Source organism: Euleptes europaea, chromosome 3 (assembly GCF_029931775.1).
Source record: "Euleptes europaea isolate rEulEur1 chromosome 3, rEulEur1.hap1, whole genome shotgun sequence".
Lineage (NCBI taxonomy): Eukaryota > Metazoa > Chordata > Lepidosauria > Squamata > Sphaerodactylidae > Euleptes > Euleptes europaea.
In genome coordinates this window covers 33,702,349-33,716,164 of record NC_079314.1, presented here as the reverse complement: position 1 = coordinate 33,716,164, position 13,816 = coordinate 33,702,349, and the positions used below count along the sequence as shown (strand labels likewise).

The window sequence follows — 13,816 nt, the reverse complement described above, 5'->3', positions numbered from 1 at the left end:
CTCACTGGGCTGGTGACTATTGGCTCTCTCCTCTCCAGCCCTGTTTCTTCCTGATGGCAGTTGGGAAACTCGCCCCCCCACACACACACACCCCGTGATGACTGAGTCCTCATCCTGAACCTCGAGCCAACCCGGCTGCTGTAGCTGTTCTTTTCCTGCCTCCTCCCCTTCCCAGATGTCCCTCCCTGGAACTGCTCCAGCACCGCTGATGTGCCCAGGCCTGTTGGGCTCTTCCTGTGCTGGGGACAGTTCACACTTTTATGTGTTGCTCTGTTCTTGGTTGACTGCTCTGCCCGTGTGAGCGACATAACGGGATTGGGAGCTCTTGTGTTTCGGCTGTCATCACCCCAGCTCTGGCCTTCTTGTCCCTTTGAGGCTGTGGAATTCTGCAGATGAAAGTCTTTTGCAGAGGCTCCTCATGAGTGATGAGGGGGCAGAAGGTAATGTCAGAACTTGTCCTTGGTGTGTGGCGTGGTTCTTGGGGGCATTTATTTCTTCTATACCTCATCTTTCTCCCCAGTGTGGACCCAGAAATGGCTTACATAATTCTCTCCTCCATTTTATCCTTACAACAACCCTGTGATGTAGGTTAGGCTGATTGTGTGACTGGCCGTTCCCAAGGTCACCCAGCAAGCTTCCGTGGCAGAGTGGGGACTCAAACCTGGGTCTTCCAAATTGTAGTCCAGCACTGTAACCACTCCATTAGAGAGGCAGTATTGCTAGTGGTGGTATAAGTGCAAAAATGTACCAGTGCCAGAGGAGTTGTTCTGGAATGGATTACACCCCGTGGCCATAGGTGCCTAGCAGGTGGGGTGCTCTGTGAATGAGGAGTGCAGAGACATAATTGAGGTCTGATTGTTCGCCTTCTCATAGCAGGTGGCTTGGTTCTGTCCATGCATAGGTCTCGTCCTCAGGCAGTCTCAGGTTGCTGCCTGGCATCCAAAGATCAGCCCCTGAACGGCATAGCTTGTCCCTTGGGGACATTCTCCTTCCCCCCCACTTTCCCTGAGCTGTTACCTTGGAGGGAGGCAGGGGAGAGAAAAATGCCCCCCCCCCAACAACAACAGCCTTGAAGGCAAGAGGTGCAGAACAGAAGGGCTGAAGCTCACCTCTTAATTTAAAATGAGGCAAACCTTTAGATGCCGGGGTGGCTTAAAAATGGATGAGTTCATACTGGGGTGACCCAGCTAGATCTTGCTGAATATCTTAGTTACTCGGGTCTTTCTACCCAGTGAGTTCTGTGGCTTAACCTTTTGCTTGAGCACATCTGGATTGTCCCTCCTGAAAAGATGGGAGGTCTGTGTCCCCCACCCAGCCATTAATGAGTGGCAGGAGGTGCCTAGCATCACTTAAGCTGGCCAGAGAGGTGTGCATACTGTCGCATGGAAGGCCATCATGGCTAGGAGCTCCCTCATGCGACCTGTCTGTCTGTTCCCAGAACTCAGGATGAAGCGGCGGGCATCTGACAGAGGAGGTGGGGAAACATCTGCCAAGGCTCTCTGCACCGGGATTTCCAGCAACAATGCCAAGCGGGCTGGTCCTTTCATTCTTGGTGAGCAAAAGGGAGTCTGTGATCCATGGCATAGTGCAGCCAGGAATTGCTGGTCAGTTAGTTGCGGGGGACAAAAATTGTACCCCTCCTACTCTCAGCTTCTGAGGCAGCTTCTGTAATAATTCCTGAAAACATCAATGACAGAAACCAAAATACAATTAATTTAGCCCTCATGAACACAGTTAAAGCAATTAACGATGCAAAAGACCCTGATTGGAGGGGGCTGCGGGATGTAGCCTATAATTCACTGTGTGTTTTACCCTCCCCCCAAAGTAGAATTCTGCGACTTGTATAAATTATGCAAGTAAATCATATTTGCCTGGTTTCATATTGCATAACTCATTCTGCTCTGCAGGGCGCAGAAGCTCCCCTGCCTCCTGAGAGTCTCCTTGTGCATTTCTAAGCATATCCTGCCAATGATGTGGGTTAGAAACTTGCTTTTTAAAAATATATATACCGAGACAGCCAGGGTTCTGGAAGTTGAATGCTATGCCCGGTTTTACCTTCTGTGCTTCCCATAGAATTACAGCAAACTTCCTTTCCTGCCTATATGGCTATCTTCCTTGATCGATGATCAAAGTCCCTGCTTTTCCCACTGCCTTCACCTTGCTGTGTTTGGCTCACTGTGTCTTCAGCTGGTCCCCAGTCTCGGCCACCAGGTCCCCATATTGTTCCTGCTGTGTTAAGGGAGCATGGTAGTTGGGGTTGGAGTCTGCCGGCAGCCACCAGAAGCATCTGCACAGGAAGGGCCTCGGACAGACATACAGAAAGAAGTGGCTTCACTGTGTGTCCTGTTCTTCTGCCCTGCTCTGGTTTAGGTGTGGGTGTCCATTACTTCAGTTTCTCAGGACTGTAGTGGATTCCAGCACAGGGAAGGGAGGCAGGGTAGCCGCCCATGATTGAGCTCCCCATGGCTTACAGAAAAACACGTCATCTGTGCTGGGCAGGCGAAAGGGGGAACTACAGGAGATCAGGGTAGATGACCGAACCAGCAGATGTCACAGTGTGGGCATTCCGTCCTCAACAAGGCATTTCTGCTTTTGTGTCACCAGGGCCTCGCTTGGGCAACTCCCCAGTGCCTAGCATCGTCCAGTGTTTGGCAAGAAAAGACGGGACGGATGACTTTTACCAGCTCAAGGTGAGCAGAGTGTGGGGCTGCGAACACTCCAGTCTGGGGAGGAGCTGGTTGGAACTCTGAAGCGGCTGCAGTTGGGGCGGTGTTTGTTCCTCAAGCAAGCAGAAAATGTGGAGAAAGGGGAGGTGACTGAAGGCAGTGGCTGGGTTCTGTGTGACTCTGCTGCGGCCTCACCGCCTTCCCAGGCACTCTCAGCATCCCCTGCGGGAGGCACCTTCCCCATTCGTTCTCTTCCTGGGGCAAATGTGCTCTGTGGGCCCAAGTGAATCTGCCATCAGCGCTGCAGTCCCTCCAGCCTTGTGTTGTAGCCTTCTCTGTCTGGCAGTGGCTATGTTGGGTTCCCAGCACCTACTCCCCAAGATCCCTTTTTTTTATCACTGTTTATTATCCTGTCAAAACATGGCTTAGTATGTTCCGGGCAGAGACTGACAAAATAAAACTACAATTAAAAATGTCACTTTAAAATCACAAATATGTACAAGTTACCAGCAAAAACTACACACACATCTGTTGGATACATCAAAGCATAATTCAGTTCATCTGTTAAGCGCAAATACATCCCCCTCCGCACACATACCCGCTTTCAGAGGCCTGCTGCCACAGGGTGATTTTCAGTCTCCTAAAAATACCACTGAGGCAGTGTGGCTGGCCTCTGAAAAGGGTGTGGTGGGGGCCTTATGCATACAGGCCAGGCGCTCTGCCATTAAGCTGTTGGACACCCACCCCCAGCCCATCTGTACTCCAAACGGTGGGAGGGGTAAGTGCCCCCGCCCCAGTTCTCTGCTCGCCGGATTCCAGCAGAAACAACAGACTGACTTTCACATAATCAAGATACCCTCCGGGTCACTGGAGTATTCTGTGCCCTGGTGGAATTGGCCAGGCATGAGAATTGTGCTTTGGGCTTGTGGGCTCCCTTGTGAAGGATTGTAGCTTTTTGTTTTTCCTTTGCCCTTTTCCCAAAAGATCCTCACCTTGGAGGACAGGAACGACAAAGGCACAGAAACCCAGGAGGAACGCCAGGGCAAGATGCTGCTCCATACGGAGTACTCCCTCCTCTCCCTCTTGCACAACCAGGATGGGGTAGTCCACCACCATGGCCTTTTCCAGGTAAGGGGAACCTTCTTGGGCAGTTTTGGGGAACTCGACAGGAGCTGCCAGCCCAAGTTCTGCATGAATGTGTATCTTACCAGCCCTGTGTAGGGCCAGGTGGCAGTTTTTTTTAAAAAAAATAGCTCCCTGTACTTCAAAAGGCACGGGCTGCACCAACCGTCTTTCACACCTTCCCTAAAAATCAGTAATTCCCGTATCCTTAGTTGTTGCTCGCAGTGATTCCAGCACCCGTCCCCACAACTGTGTGTGCTTAATTACAACGTAACAATAAAATGCTGCTCTGTACCCACATGGCCACAATCGACCAAGGGCTGGACTCAACAAAATTCGGGTAGCTCTTCTTTCAGGCTTGTCATTGGGAGAGTGGCAGGTGAGAGAAATTCCACACATGTATCCAGCCACAGATGCTAGTGGTAAGACCACCTCTGGAACACAGTCCACTCGTATAATAAAGTTCTGTCTGTTCTGCAACAGCAGGGGTAGAATGTGCTATGATTTGTCAGGCACGGCAGCCAGGGCTAGGGCGCTGGCCCTGGGTAGCCACGTATGCACCAGGATGAAGCGGTCAGCCAGCGGTCAGTAGGGAGGCCATTCTGCTGTGGCAAGTGAATGCCTCCTGCAACCTATTGAAGACTCCACACTAACAATTTTCAAGGCTGTGCCTGCGCAAAAACTGGTTGGCCACAGAATTCTCTAGGGTTTATCATATTGAAGGAGATTTGCAACCTTTAACTCTGAGAACGCAAAATTAAGGAATGAGGACTATTCTTTTGAACTGTTAGCCAGCAAACCAGACATGACACCTGCATAGACGTTTATATTTTATTGAAAAAAGAAAAGATTATTTTTATTGAGCAAGACAGAAAACATAAAGGCACGAAAGAATTAACCCCACAAATGCTGTTGGATGTACATGCTAAAATTATCAGTGTTTCTATCATTGCTTAATCATATTGTAGCTAATGATAGTTTTAAAACAAATCAGGTTTCAGCTTTTGTCTCGCTGCTTGTAGAGATGATCAAAAAAGCTAAAGTTACCCAAAATCTCACCAAGAGATCTCACCTGTTCTTCTGAGACTTCCAGCCAGAAAAATCTGATTTGCTTGTCACAAGTGTGCTTATTTATTTTTAAAAAACAACTTTATCTTTCTCTGATTTATCTCACTCATGTGGCTATTTCTAGATATCTGATAGGTTGCTTATCTCTGACGTAGTGATAATCAAAGTGTACATAGCCAATCACCAGGTGCAAATGAGACACAGCTGATACAGCAAGATAAGCAGGCCAATCACAACTCTTAAAAAGCAATTAATTTAGCCTTTTCCTGTAACTGTTCCAACTAAGAAGAAGACGAGTTGGTTTTTATATGCCAACTTTCTCTACCACTTAAGGGAGACTCAAACCAGCTTACAATCACCTTCCCTTCCCCTCCCCACAACAGATACCCTGTGAGGTAGGTGAAGCTGAGAGAATGTGGCTTGCCCAAGGTCACCCAGCTGGCTTCGTGTGTAGGAGTGGGGAAACCAACCCGGTTCACCAGCCTCCGCCGCTCATGTGGAGGAGAGGGGAATCAAACCCAGTTCTCCAGATCAGACTCCACCGCTCCAAACCACCGCTCTTAACCACTACACCACACATCCCTAAATCATCATCTTTCTCCCTGGGGCTTCTCAGGACCGAGCCTGCGAGCTGGTGGAAGACCTGGAGTCCAACCGGATGGTCCGCAAGATGAAGAAGCGTATCTGTCTGGTGCTGGACTGCCTCTGCGCTCACGACTTCAGCGACAAGACAGCCGACCTCATCAACCTCCAGCACTACGTCATCAAGGAGAAGCGCCTCAGTGAGCGGGAGACCGTAGTCATCTTCTATGACGTCGTGCGGGTGGTGGAAGCCTTGCATAAGGTGCCTGTCACCCTGGGTGGGGGGGAAGAGGACCGTCAACATGGCAGGGAGGTGGCATCCAGGTTGGGAGTGCACACAGTGCGGGTTGGGGTCTGGGTTAGCTATAGGAGGGCATGCTGAGCTCCAAAGAGGGATGCCTGGCTCAGTATCAGGCAGCAGCCCGATAGTTACATGCCCGTGCAGTAGCTGAGAGGATCTAGGTTCATAAACTATGGCATCCCGTTGTGCCAAATGAGTGAGATGGGCGAGGTGTCTCAATTCATCCCATTTCCTGTAGCCTGTAACCTGGAGAAAGGAGGATTGGAGCATCAGCTGAGCGTTGCTGGGGGGCACCTGACAAGAAGGCTTGTTGCTCTAACAGTTAAATGTTCTCTTCCCTTTCCAGAAGAACATTGTGCACAGAGACTTGAAGCTGGGCAACATGGTGCTGAACAAAAGGTGAGCTCATTTTGGAATTCCATTTCTTCACCCTGGGGTGTTACTTCCAGCTTGGGAAGGGGGCAGTCTGTGTCCATCCCCTCCTCTACCCCTGATTTGAGCTCATGAAGGTGACACTTCTGTGCTTCTGGCTGCTTCAAAGTTCTGTGTTGGAAAGCTTCCACTTTTTGGTCTGTGTAGCGTAGCCAAGTTCAGCACTGCTGCTTTCGGGTGGAAAGAGGCAGAGGACATTTCAGGAGGAAACAATGGGAAGGGCTGAAAGAAGACGCAGAGACAGGTGGTGTGATAAGTCACCCATCTGCTGAGAAATTTGACGCTGATAGACCTCTCCTCCAAGGGTTCCTTATTCCCCTTTGAAAGCTGCCTATGCTTGTGGCCCTCACTGCACCTGCTGGCACTGAATTCCCCATTTTAATCGCTCATTGAGTAAAGAAGTACTTCCTTTTGTCCATTCTGAATCAATTGTCCATCCACTTCATTGGATGCCCCCATGTTCTGGTCTTCTGGGAGAGGGAGGGAAAAAGTCTCTAATTCGCTCTCTGCCCCATGCATAATTTTGCAAACCTCTACCATGCACCTCCACCCCATTTGTCTTTTTTCCCCCTAAATTAAAAAGTCCCAGTCTCTAGCCTTTCCTCATAGGATAGATGCTCCAGCCCCTCGATCATTTTGGTTGCCCCTTCTGTATGTTTTCCAGCTCTGCAGTGTTCTTTTTGAGATTCAGTGGCCAAAACTGCACATAGTATTCCAAATGAGGCAAAACAATAGCTTTATACAGGGATGTTGTAATACTGGCATTTTCATTTTCAATCCCTTTCCTAATAATCCCCGGCATGGAGTTTGCCTTTTTCACTGCTATGGCACATTGAGTCGACCCTTTCGTTGGGCTATCTAATGCGACTCCAAGGTCTCTTTCCGTCTTGGTTTCGGCAAGTTCAGGCCCCATCAGCATATACTTCAAACTGGGGGGGGGGGGGGGTTTCCAGTGTGTTTCACCTTACATTTACCTGTGTTGAACGTCATCTGCCACAAACACCCAGTTTGAAGAGATTCTCATGTAGCTCTTCCCAATCCAGTTTCATTTTCACCATCTTGAATAATTGTGTCATTGGCAAACTTGGCACGCTGCTGCTGACCCTCCAACTTTCCTCAGCTGTCTCCAAAACTTTCTTTAGCTTTCCTTTGCCAAGTGGCCAGATGTAGGGAGGGGGGGTCTCTGCTTTCTCCCCCTCAATTAACTGCTCATTCTTCTCAGGACCCACCGAATCACCATCACAAACTTCTGCCTTGGCAAGCACTTGGTGAGCGAAGATGATCTCCTGAAGGACCAGCGCGGGAGCCCAGCCTACATTAGTCCTGACGTTCTCAGTGGTATGTTATGTATCTTCTTTTTGGTGGGGCTGAGGGGGGGGGTCTCTTGCACCCCCAACCTTGTCTCCCCAGGGCTTCTGTTCTGTTTCACCTGTGACCTCAGCAGGCCCTGCTGCTCCATTACCTTTTTGTGGCGCCAGGTGATGCTGAGGGCCCTGGTCACTTGTAGGCATCTTCTTCCTCCTGGGGCCACTTTAAAGGCAGAAGCTCCTTCCCTTCCTCCCATCATGGACCCTGACAACCCTAAGTCCCCCCAGCTTTTCAGAGTCCTCAGCAAGACATTTCTGCAGTTTTGAAAGGAACGGGGTCCCCGTTAGCCAGCCTGCAGCAGCGCCCTAGGTGACGGCACTCTTAATTCCATTTGGTGCATCTTAAGAAGCACCAGTCCCCCTCCATTGTTGCCTCCTCACTGTTGGCCAGTCTGGGAGGCAGGGCTGGGAGGGAGTTTTCCTTCTTTCCTTGTACACACTGAAAAAAGGGGTGTCTTGGTGCTTTCCTGCAGGGCTAGGTGAGCTTCGCTTTCTCTCCATTATGTTTTAAGTATTTTTGCCCTGCTTTTCTTTGCAAAGGAACCGTAACAACATACAAAGCGAGGGGAAAGGGGAGACATTCATAAAATAGTACACAGCAGCCAAACAAAAAGCACATCTTGGGCAGGCCCTGAGCCTGTTGGCTGGCTTCGGCAGGCCCTGAACCTGTCCGAAAATACAGGTTACAAGCCATGGGCGAAAAGCCAAGGGCCAAGATTCCCTTTGGCTCATGCCCCTGGCCACACCTGAGGCTTATAAGTCCCCAGCAGGGATGCTGTACAACTGGCAAAAAGATGTTCCTTCTTCTCCCTTCCCCTTCCTGCCTCCTGTGCCTCCTTCAGCAAAGCTCAGTTCTTGCTGCTTACTTTTAAGGGGAAGCTTTCTTCCAGCCACTGCCAAGGGAGTGTGAAACTGACTAGCAAATATGCAGGAGAGAGGCAGGTTCGCGAGCCCTGCTAACTTGCAGGGCTGCCTTGTGTTTCCACAGGCCGGCCCTATCGCGGGAAGCCCAGTGACATGTGGGCGCTGGGCGTGGTCCTTTTCACCATGCTGTACGGGCAGTTCCCCTTCTACGACAGCATCCCTCAGGAGCTCTTCCGCAAAATCAAGGCCGCTGAATACACCATCCCGGAGTGAGTGAAAGCGGCACCCAGTCCACCATACACCCCAGCGGTTTGGCCCCGGGGGCTGGGGCCTCTTCCTGAACCAGCGTGAGAACCTCGGCACCTCTGGCTCCAGGAGCCTCAGTGGCTTTGCTGGCCATGACACCCCTTCCTCCCCAGGCTCAACCTTTTTCTTCCGCAGAGATGGGCGGGTGTCGGAAAACACGGTCTGCTTGATCCGAAAGCTCCTGGTCTTGGACCCTCAACAGCGCCTGACGGCCTCCGAGGTGCTCGACTCGCTCAGTTCCATCATTGCCTCCTGGTGAGTAGGGGAGACGGGGTGAGGTTATGTGTTGGGGCAGATCGGCCACTAAGGCCGCCGGGAAATGTCCCGGTGGATGGCCTGCATGGGTCACTGGCCCCAACCAAGGGGCCGTACTCACCTGCGCGAGGCAGGTGGGAGCTGCCACTGCAAGCCAGTGGCCGAGCCCCTGGTGGGGAAGGAGGCACCTGGCCGAGGGTGGACCCAGGAGGTATATTTTCAGGGCCAGTTTTTTCCTCCCGGTCCATCCCTGGATATGTGTGTCTTAAGGTGGTGGGAAAGGAGGGCCCCTTGTACAGTGGGGAGAGCTGGTTCCTCCTGCTAGAAGGTTCCGCCCAGAGCTCACCTGTGCTGCAATGTCAGGGCGTCAGGAATGAGCCTGTTCAGCTTCACTGTGAGGGGAAAACACTACTTTGAACATCAACTTATAGATCTGTGACGACCACTCTCTTGAAGGGGAACACTGGTGAAAGCATTGGCCTCAATCCAGTTTTCTCCTCACTGTATTTTTCCCCCTGCCAGTGCGGAGTCATGCTCAAGGAACTGCCCTCAGCTAGGCCCCATCATTGATTCTTAAAAAAATTATGTACTTACTTTTATTTACTTCATTCACATGCCCGCTTTCTCTCCAGCGGGGGACCCAAAGCGCCTTACATCATTCTTCTCAAAACAGCCCTGGCTCAGGCAACCAGCTCCGTGCATTAAGTGTACAAAGAGGCGAGAGACCGCAGTGGTGAGGGAAAGCCACTCTGTGAGTGCTTGGTTTTCCTTCAAGGGCTGAGCTCCAGAATTAAAAAGAGACTCCTAGGCTATGCACTGGTTAGATCCTGACATGAATTTTATTTCTTTCAAATATTTATATCCTGCCATAGCCCTGGTTAGTATTTGGATGGGAGACCACCAAGGAATACCAGGTTGCTGTGCAGAGGAAGGCACTGGCAAACCACCTCTGTTAGTCTCTTGCCATGAAAACCCCAAAAAAGGGGTTGCCATAAGTCAACTGCGACTTGACGGCACTTTACACACACACACATAGCACCTCAGAGTCAACAAGTGCAGACGAGCTGGTCTGTTGCAGCAGAATCAAAAAGAAAACTTGCGCCTCTTTCAGGACAAGTTTAGTATAGCATAAATCTAACAGCTAGTACCTGTTTTATCACATGCATGAAGTTTGATCATCAGTCAACAGATACAGCTACACACATGGATATGGGTAGAGGACTGGGAACAGTTGAGTTACAGCATGAAAATGTAACAGTTTGACCCTTTCTATGCAAACACATGAAGCTGCCTTATACTGAATCAGATCCTTGGTCCATCAAAGTCAGTACTGTCTACTCAGACCGGCAGCGGTTCTCCAGGGTCTCAGGCAGGGGTCTTTCACATCACCTGCTTGTCTAGTCCCTATAACTGGAGATGCTGGGGATTGAACCTGGGACCTTCTGCATGCCAAGCGAATGCTCTACCACTGAACCACAGCCCCTCCCCAAAACAAAAAAATTATTTAAATATGTTTATGCCAGTCTTTCTCCTGACCAATATAATTAGCAGTTAAAACATATGATAGATTAAAATTCCTAAAATACATATATTCCCTGTGGTCCAGACTTGGGCCACCCCAAATGGTCTGTATGTTTGGGGATGAACAGGGAGAAGACGGTAAGCTGTACCTTAGTTAGGCTGACACAATACCTTGCCCTGGCAGGCATGTCCCTCCTCCTGCTGTGGGTGGGGCTGGTGAGAAATGGCGTTGGGGGGCAGCTCTGAGGCAGATGGGGAAGAGCTTCATGTGCTCTGGTCCATGTGTGTCCTTGTCTTGCAGGCAGTCCATGTCCTTGCTGAGCGGACCTTTGCAGGTGGTGCCAGACATCGATGACCAGGTGGCAAATCCAGAAAGTGCACATGAGGTACAGCTCGGAGTAATTGGTGGGTGCCAGGGGTGATTCTTCCCAGGCAACTCGTCTTCCGTATCCTCGGGCACAGCAGGGTCTGGACCTCCCTGGATTTTACTCGGTGACCACTATTTGGCGCCTGCTTTTACCTTTAGCTGAGCCCAGAGAAGAAGAAGAGTTGGTTTTTATATGCCGACTTTCTGTACCTTAAGGAAGACTCAGACCGGCTTACAATCACCTTCCCTCCCCCTCCCCACAACAGACACCCTGTGAGGTAGGTGGGGCTGAGAGAGCTGTAAGAAAGCTGTGACTAGCCCAAGGTCATCCAGCTGGCTTCATGTGTCAGAGTGGGGAAACCAACCCGGTTCTCCAGATTTGCTTCCACTGCTCCTGTGGGGAATCCAACCTGGTTCTTCAGGTTAGAGTCGACCGCTCCAAACCACCACTCTTAACCACAACACCACGCTGGACTCCACAGGGCACTGCTTTCAAGACTGGCTTCCAGAGCCTCGTGGACAACAGACCTGCTTTAAGGCTTCTGCTTCTTGGATAGAAACGGGCACTGCGGGGGGCTGGTCTTGCAGGCTTTTGCCGCTGGTGGGTCGAGCAGAGCAGCTCACTGCAGGCTGGAGTTCATAAGTGAGGGCTGGCTGGAAAAGGATTCACAAGGGGTGGGGGGGCAGGCTTTGGGAAAAGGAAGTCAAACATCCTGTGCATGAAGCTCTGCAGGGAGGACAGAGATTTAAATTGCAGGGGCAGCTGTGTTATTCCATTGTAGCAAAACAAAACAGAAGTCCAGTGGCAGTTTAAAGACTGACATTTATTTCAATATGAGCGTTCATGAGTCACTACTGAGTTCTTCAGATATACATGGGAAGTCTAATTGAGATTCCTTCTTATAAGGCTGGTTGGGTGGGTTTGAGGTAGGAGGCTGATAATATCATGAGTCCTCCAAGTGTACCTCCTTTTTCCCACATAGTGAATCTACCCATGAAAGACTCATGGTAGAACTGGCCCCCTGCCTCCTCCCGTCCCACACCCTGCCCGGTAAGAAGGAATCTTGATCTGATTACCTTGCATACCTGAAGAGGTGATTGGTGGTGCTCAAAAGCTAATATTGAAAGAAATGTTATTAGTCTTTAAAGTGCTAGTGGATATCAGTACATCGCAGCTTTAATGCAGACTTTGAGTCGATTTGTCATCTTAAAGTGTAGAAACCTTACTAGAGACCTACAGCTTGAAGACTTGCCTGCCTGTTTTAAGTAGGTAAAGTTCAGAGTGGTGGGCACAGCCACAACATGGCTGCCACAGGAGGTGGAGCCAAGCAAAAATGTCAGGGAGTGAGGTTATGCATAACACCAATAGTAACTTTTCAAGATTTCAGGCAGAAGCTGTCTTTAACATAATGCTTTTGTATATGAACATATTGTTTAAGATCTTTGTGTTGTGGTGGCAGCTGCTGCTGAAGCAACTATCTTTAAAATCTGCACAGCCAATTGGAAGCCTTGCTGGGCAAAAGCCTCACCTGGTCCCGCCCACTTTCTAATAACATTTGGCAGGCAGCACTGTTGGTGGGCACTGTGGCGCCCACAGGCACCTCAATTGGAGATCCCTGTCTTAGTCCTCAGTGGAGATATCTGCATCTTTTTTTAAAAGTAGCTCCATAAGGGTTAAAAATGGTGCCCCGTAAAAGCTGGAATTTTGAGGGACCTGATGAATAAAGCCCAGGGAGGGAGTAAAAAGGTAAAGGTCCCCTGTGCAAGCACCGGGTCATTCCTGACCCATGGGGTGATGTCACATCCTGACATTTACTAGGCAGACTATGTTTATGAGGTGGTTTGCCAGTGCCTTCCCCAGTCATCTACACTTTACCCCCAGCAAACTGGGTACTCATTTTACTGACCTCAGAAGGATGGAAGGTTGAGTCAACTGAGTCTGCTCAGGTCGTGAGCAGAGCTTGGACTGCAGTACTGCAGTTTACCACTCTGCGCCACAGGGCTCTTACATGGAGGAAGTACTGGTGCATTAAACAAACCCCTGGTTACATTATCAGTGTGACGGGCCCTCGCTTGGAGGGGCAAGAGTACCTCAGGGAAATGCAGGGTGGGGGGAGAGCATTTGGGCACTCTTCTGGTCCTGCTTCCCGGGTTATCTGACAGGCATCTGTCTTGTCCTCAGGCCAAGGTGACGGAAGAGTGCTCTCAGTACGAGTTTGAGAACTACATGAGGCAGCAGCTGATGCTGGCCGAGGAGAAGAACACCCTCCATGAGGCCAAGAGCTTCCTCCAGAAGCGGCAGTTTGGGAACATCCCACCGGTGCGCCGCCTGGGCCACGACGCTCAGCCCATGAACCCCCTCGACGCGGCCATCCTGGCTCAGCGCTATCTGCGGAAGTAGCTCCTCAGCAGCGCGAGGTTCGTCCTCCACCTGCCTGACGTGGCGCGACGGCGATAGCTGTGTGCTGGGGAGTCACCAATAATGTAGCAAGTCTTCCTCTGCTTTCTGAGCGCTGGCAGGGCGAGGTGAAAGCTGTCTGGGAGGGGACAGCGGACTCGGGACTTCGAGTCCAGGCCTGGACGGCTGATCTGCTTTTTAAACGTGACTCTGAAATCTACCTCTGTCTTTTTTTAACCACACTGTTCTCTGGACTGGACTGAACGGAGCTTGTTTTGGCAACGGGGTGCCAGAGTGGGCTTCTCTTCTGAAGCAATTGTTGGACTGCAGAGAGCACGCGGGGTTGCATCTCTGCTCCGTATGGTTTGAATAAGCTTAATCATTTTCCCCCTTCCTCCCTCTGGGTTTCATGAAAGTAACTATTTCTTAGGGAAAAAACCCTCCTCCTCTTCCTAATTGTTCTGTTTTTAATTTAACACCTGGTTTAAATATACTTTTTCTGTAAATGTTGGTTTCAGAGCCCTGTGTGACCACAGACTCTGCCAACAGGTCATCTTCACAACAGCC

The 13,816-nt window shown here is 50.4% G+C and overlaps 1 protein-coding gene across 1 annotated transcript; it reads left to right on the top strand.

Moving 5' to 3' along the window:
- The first annotated feature begins 1,441 nt into the window (after positions 1-1,441).
- Positions 1,442-13,304, top strand: STK40 (serine/threonine kinase 40). The gene is made up of 10 exons (XM_056846871.1): positions 1,442-1,552; positions 2,605-2,690; positions 3,651-3,794; positions 5,473-5,700; positions 6,086-6,138; positions 7,394-7,509; positions 8,527-8,671; positions 8,844-8,963; positions 10,786-10,870; positions 13,034-13,304. Exons 1-10 carry the CDS (start codon positions 1,447-1,449, stop codon positions 13,250-13,252), a joined length of 1,302 nt encoding a protein of 433 aa, XP_056702849.1. The 5' UTR covers positions 1,442-1,446; the 3' UTR covers positions 13,253-13,304.
- Positions 13,305-13,816: the final 512 nt, after the last annotated feature.

Bases quoted from the DNA above. Each gene is read 5' to 3' on its own strand.
- STK40 (XM_056846871.1), top strand. From the start codon at position 1,447: ATGAAGCGGCGGGCATCTGACAGAGGAGGTGGGGAAACATCTGCCAAG. The intron at 1,553-2,604 runs GTGAGCAAAAGG...TTGTGTCACCAG, and splicing joins GGCTGGTCCTTTCATTCTTG to GGCCTCGCTTGGGCAACTCC. The intron at 8,672-8,843 runs GTGAGTGAAAGC...TTTCTTCCGCAG, and splicing joins GCTGAATACACCATCCCGGA to AGATGGGCGGGTGTCGGAAA.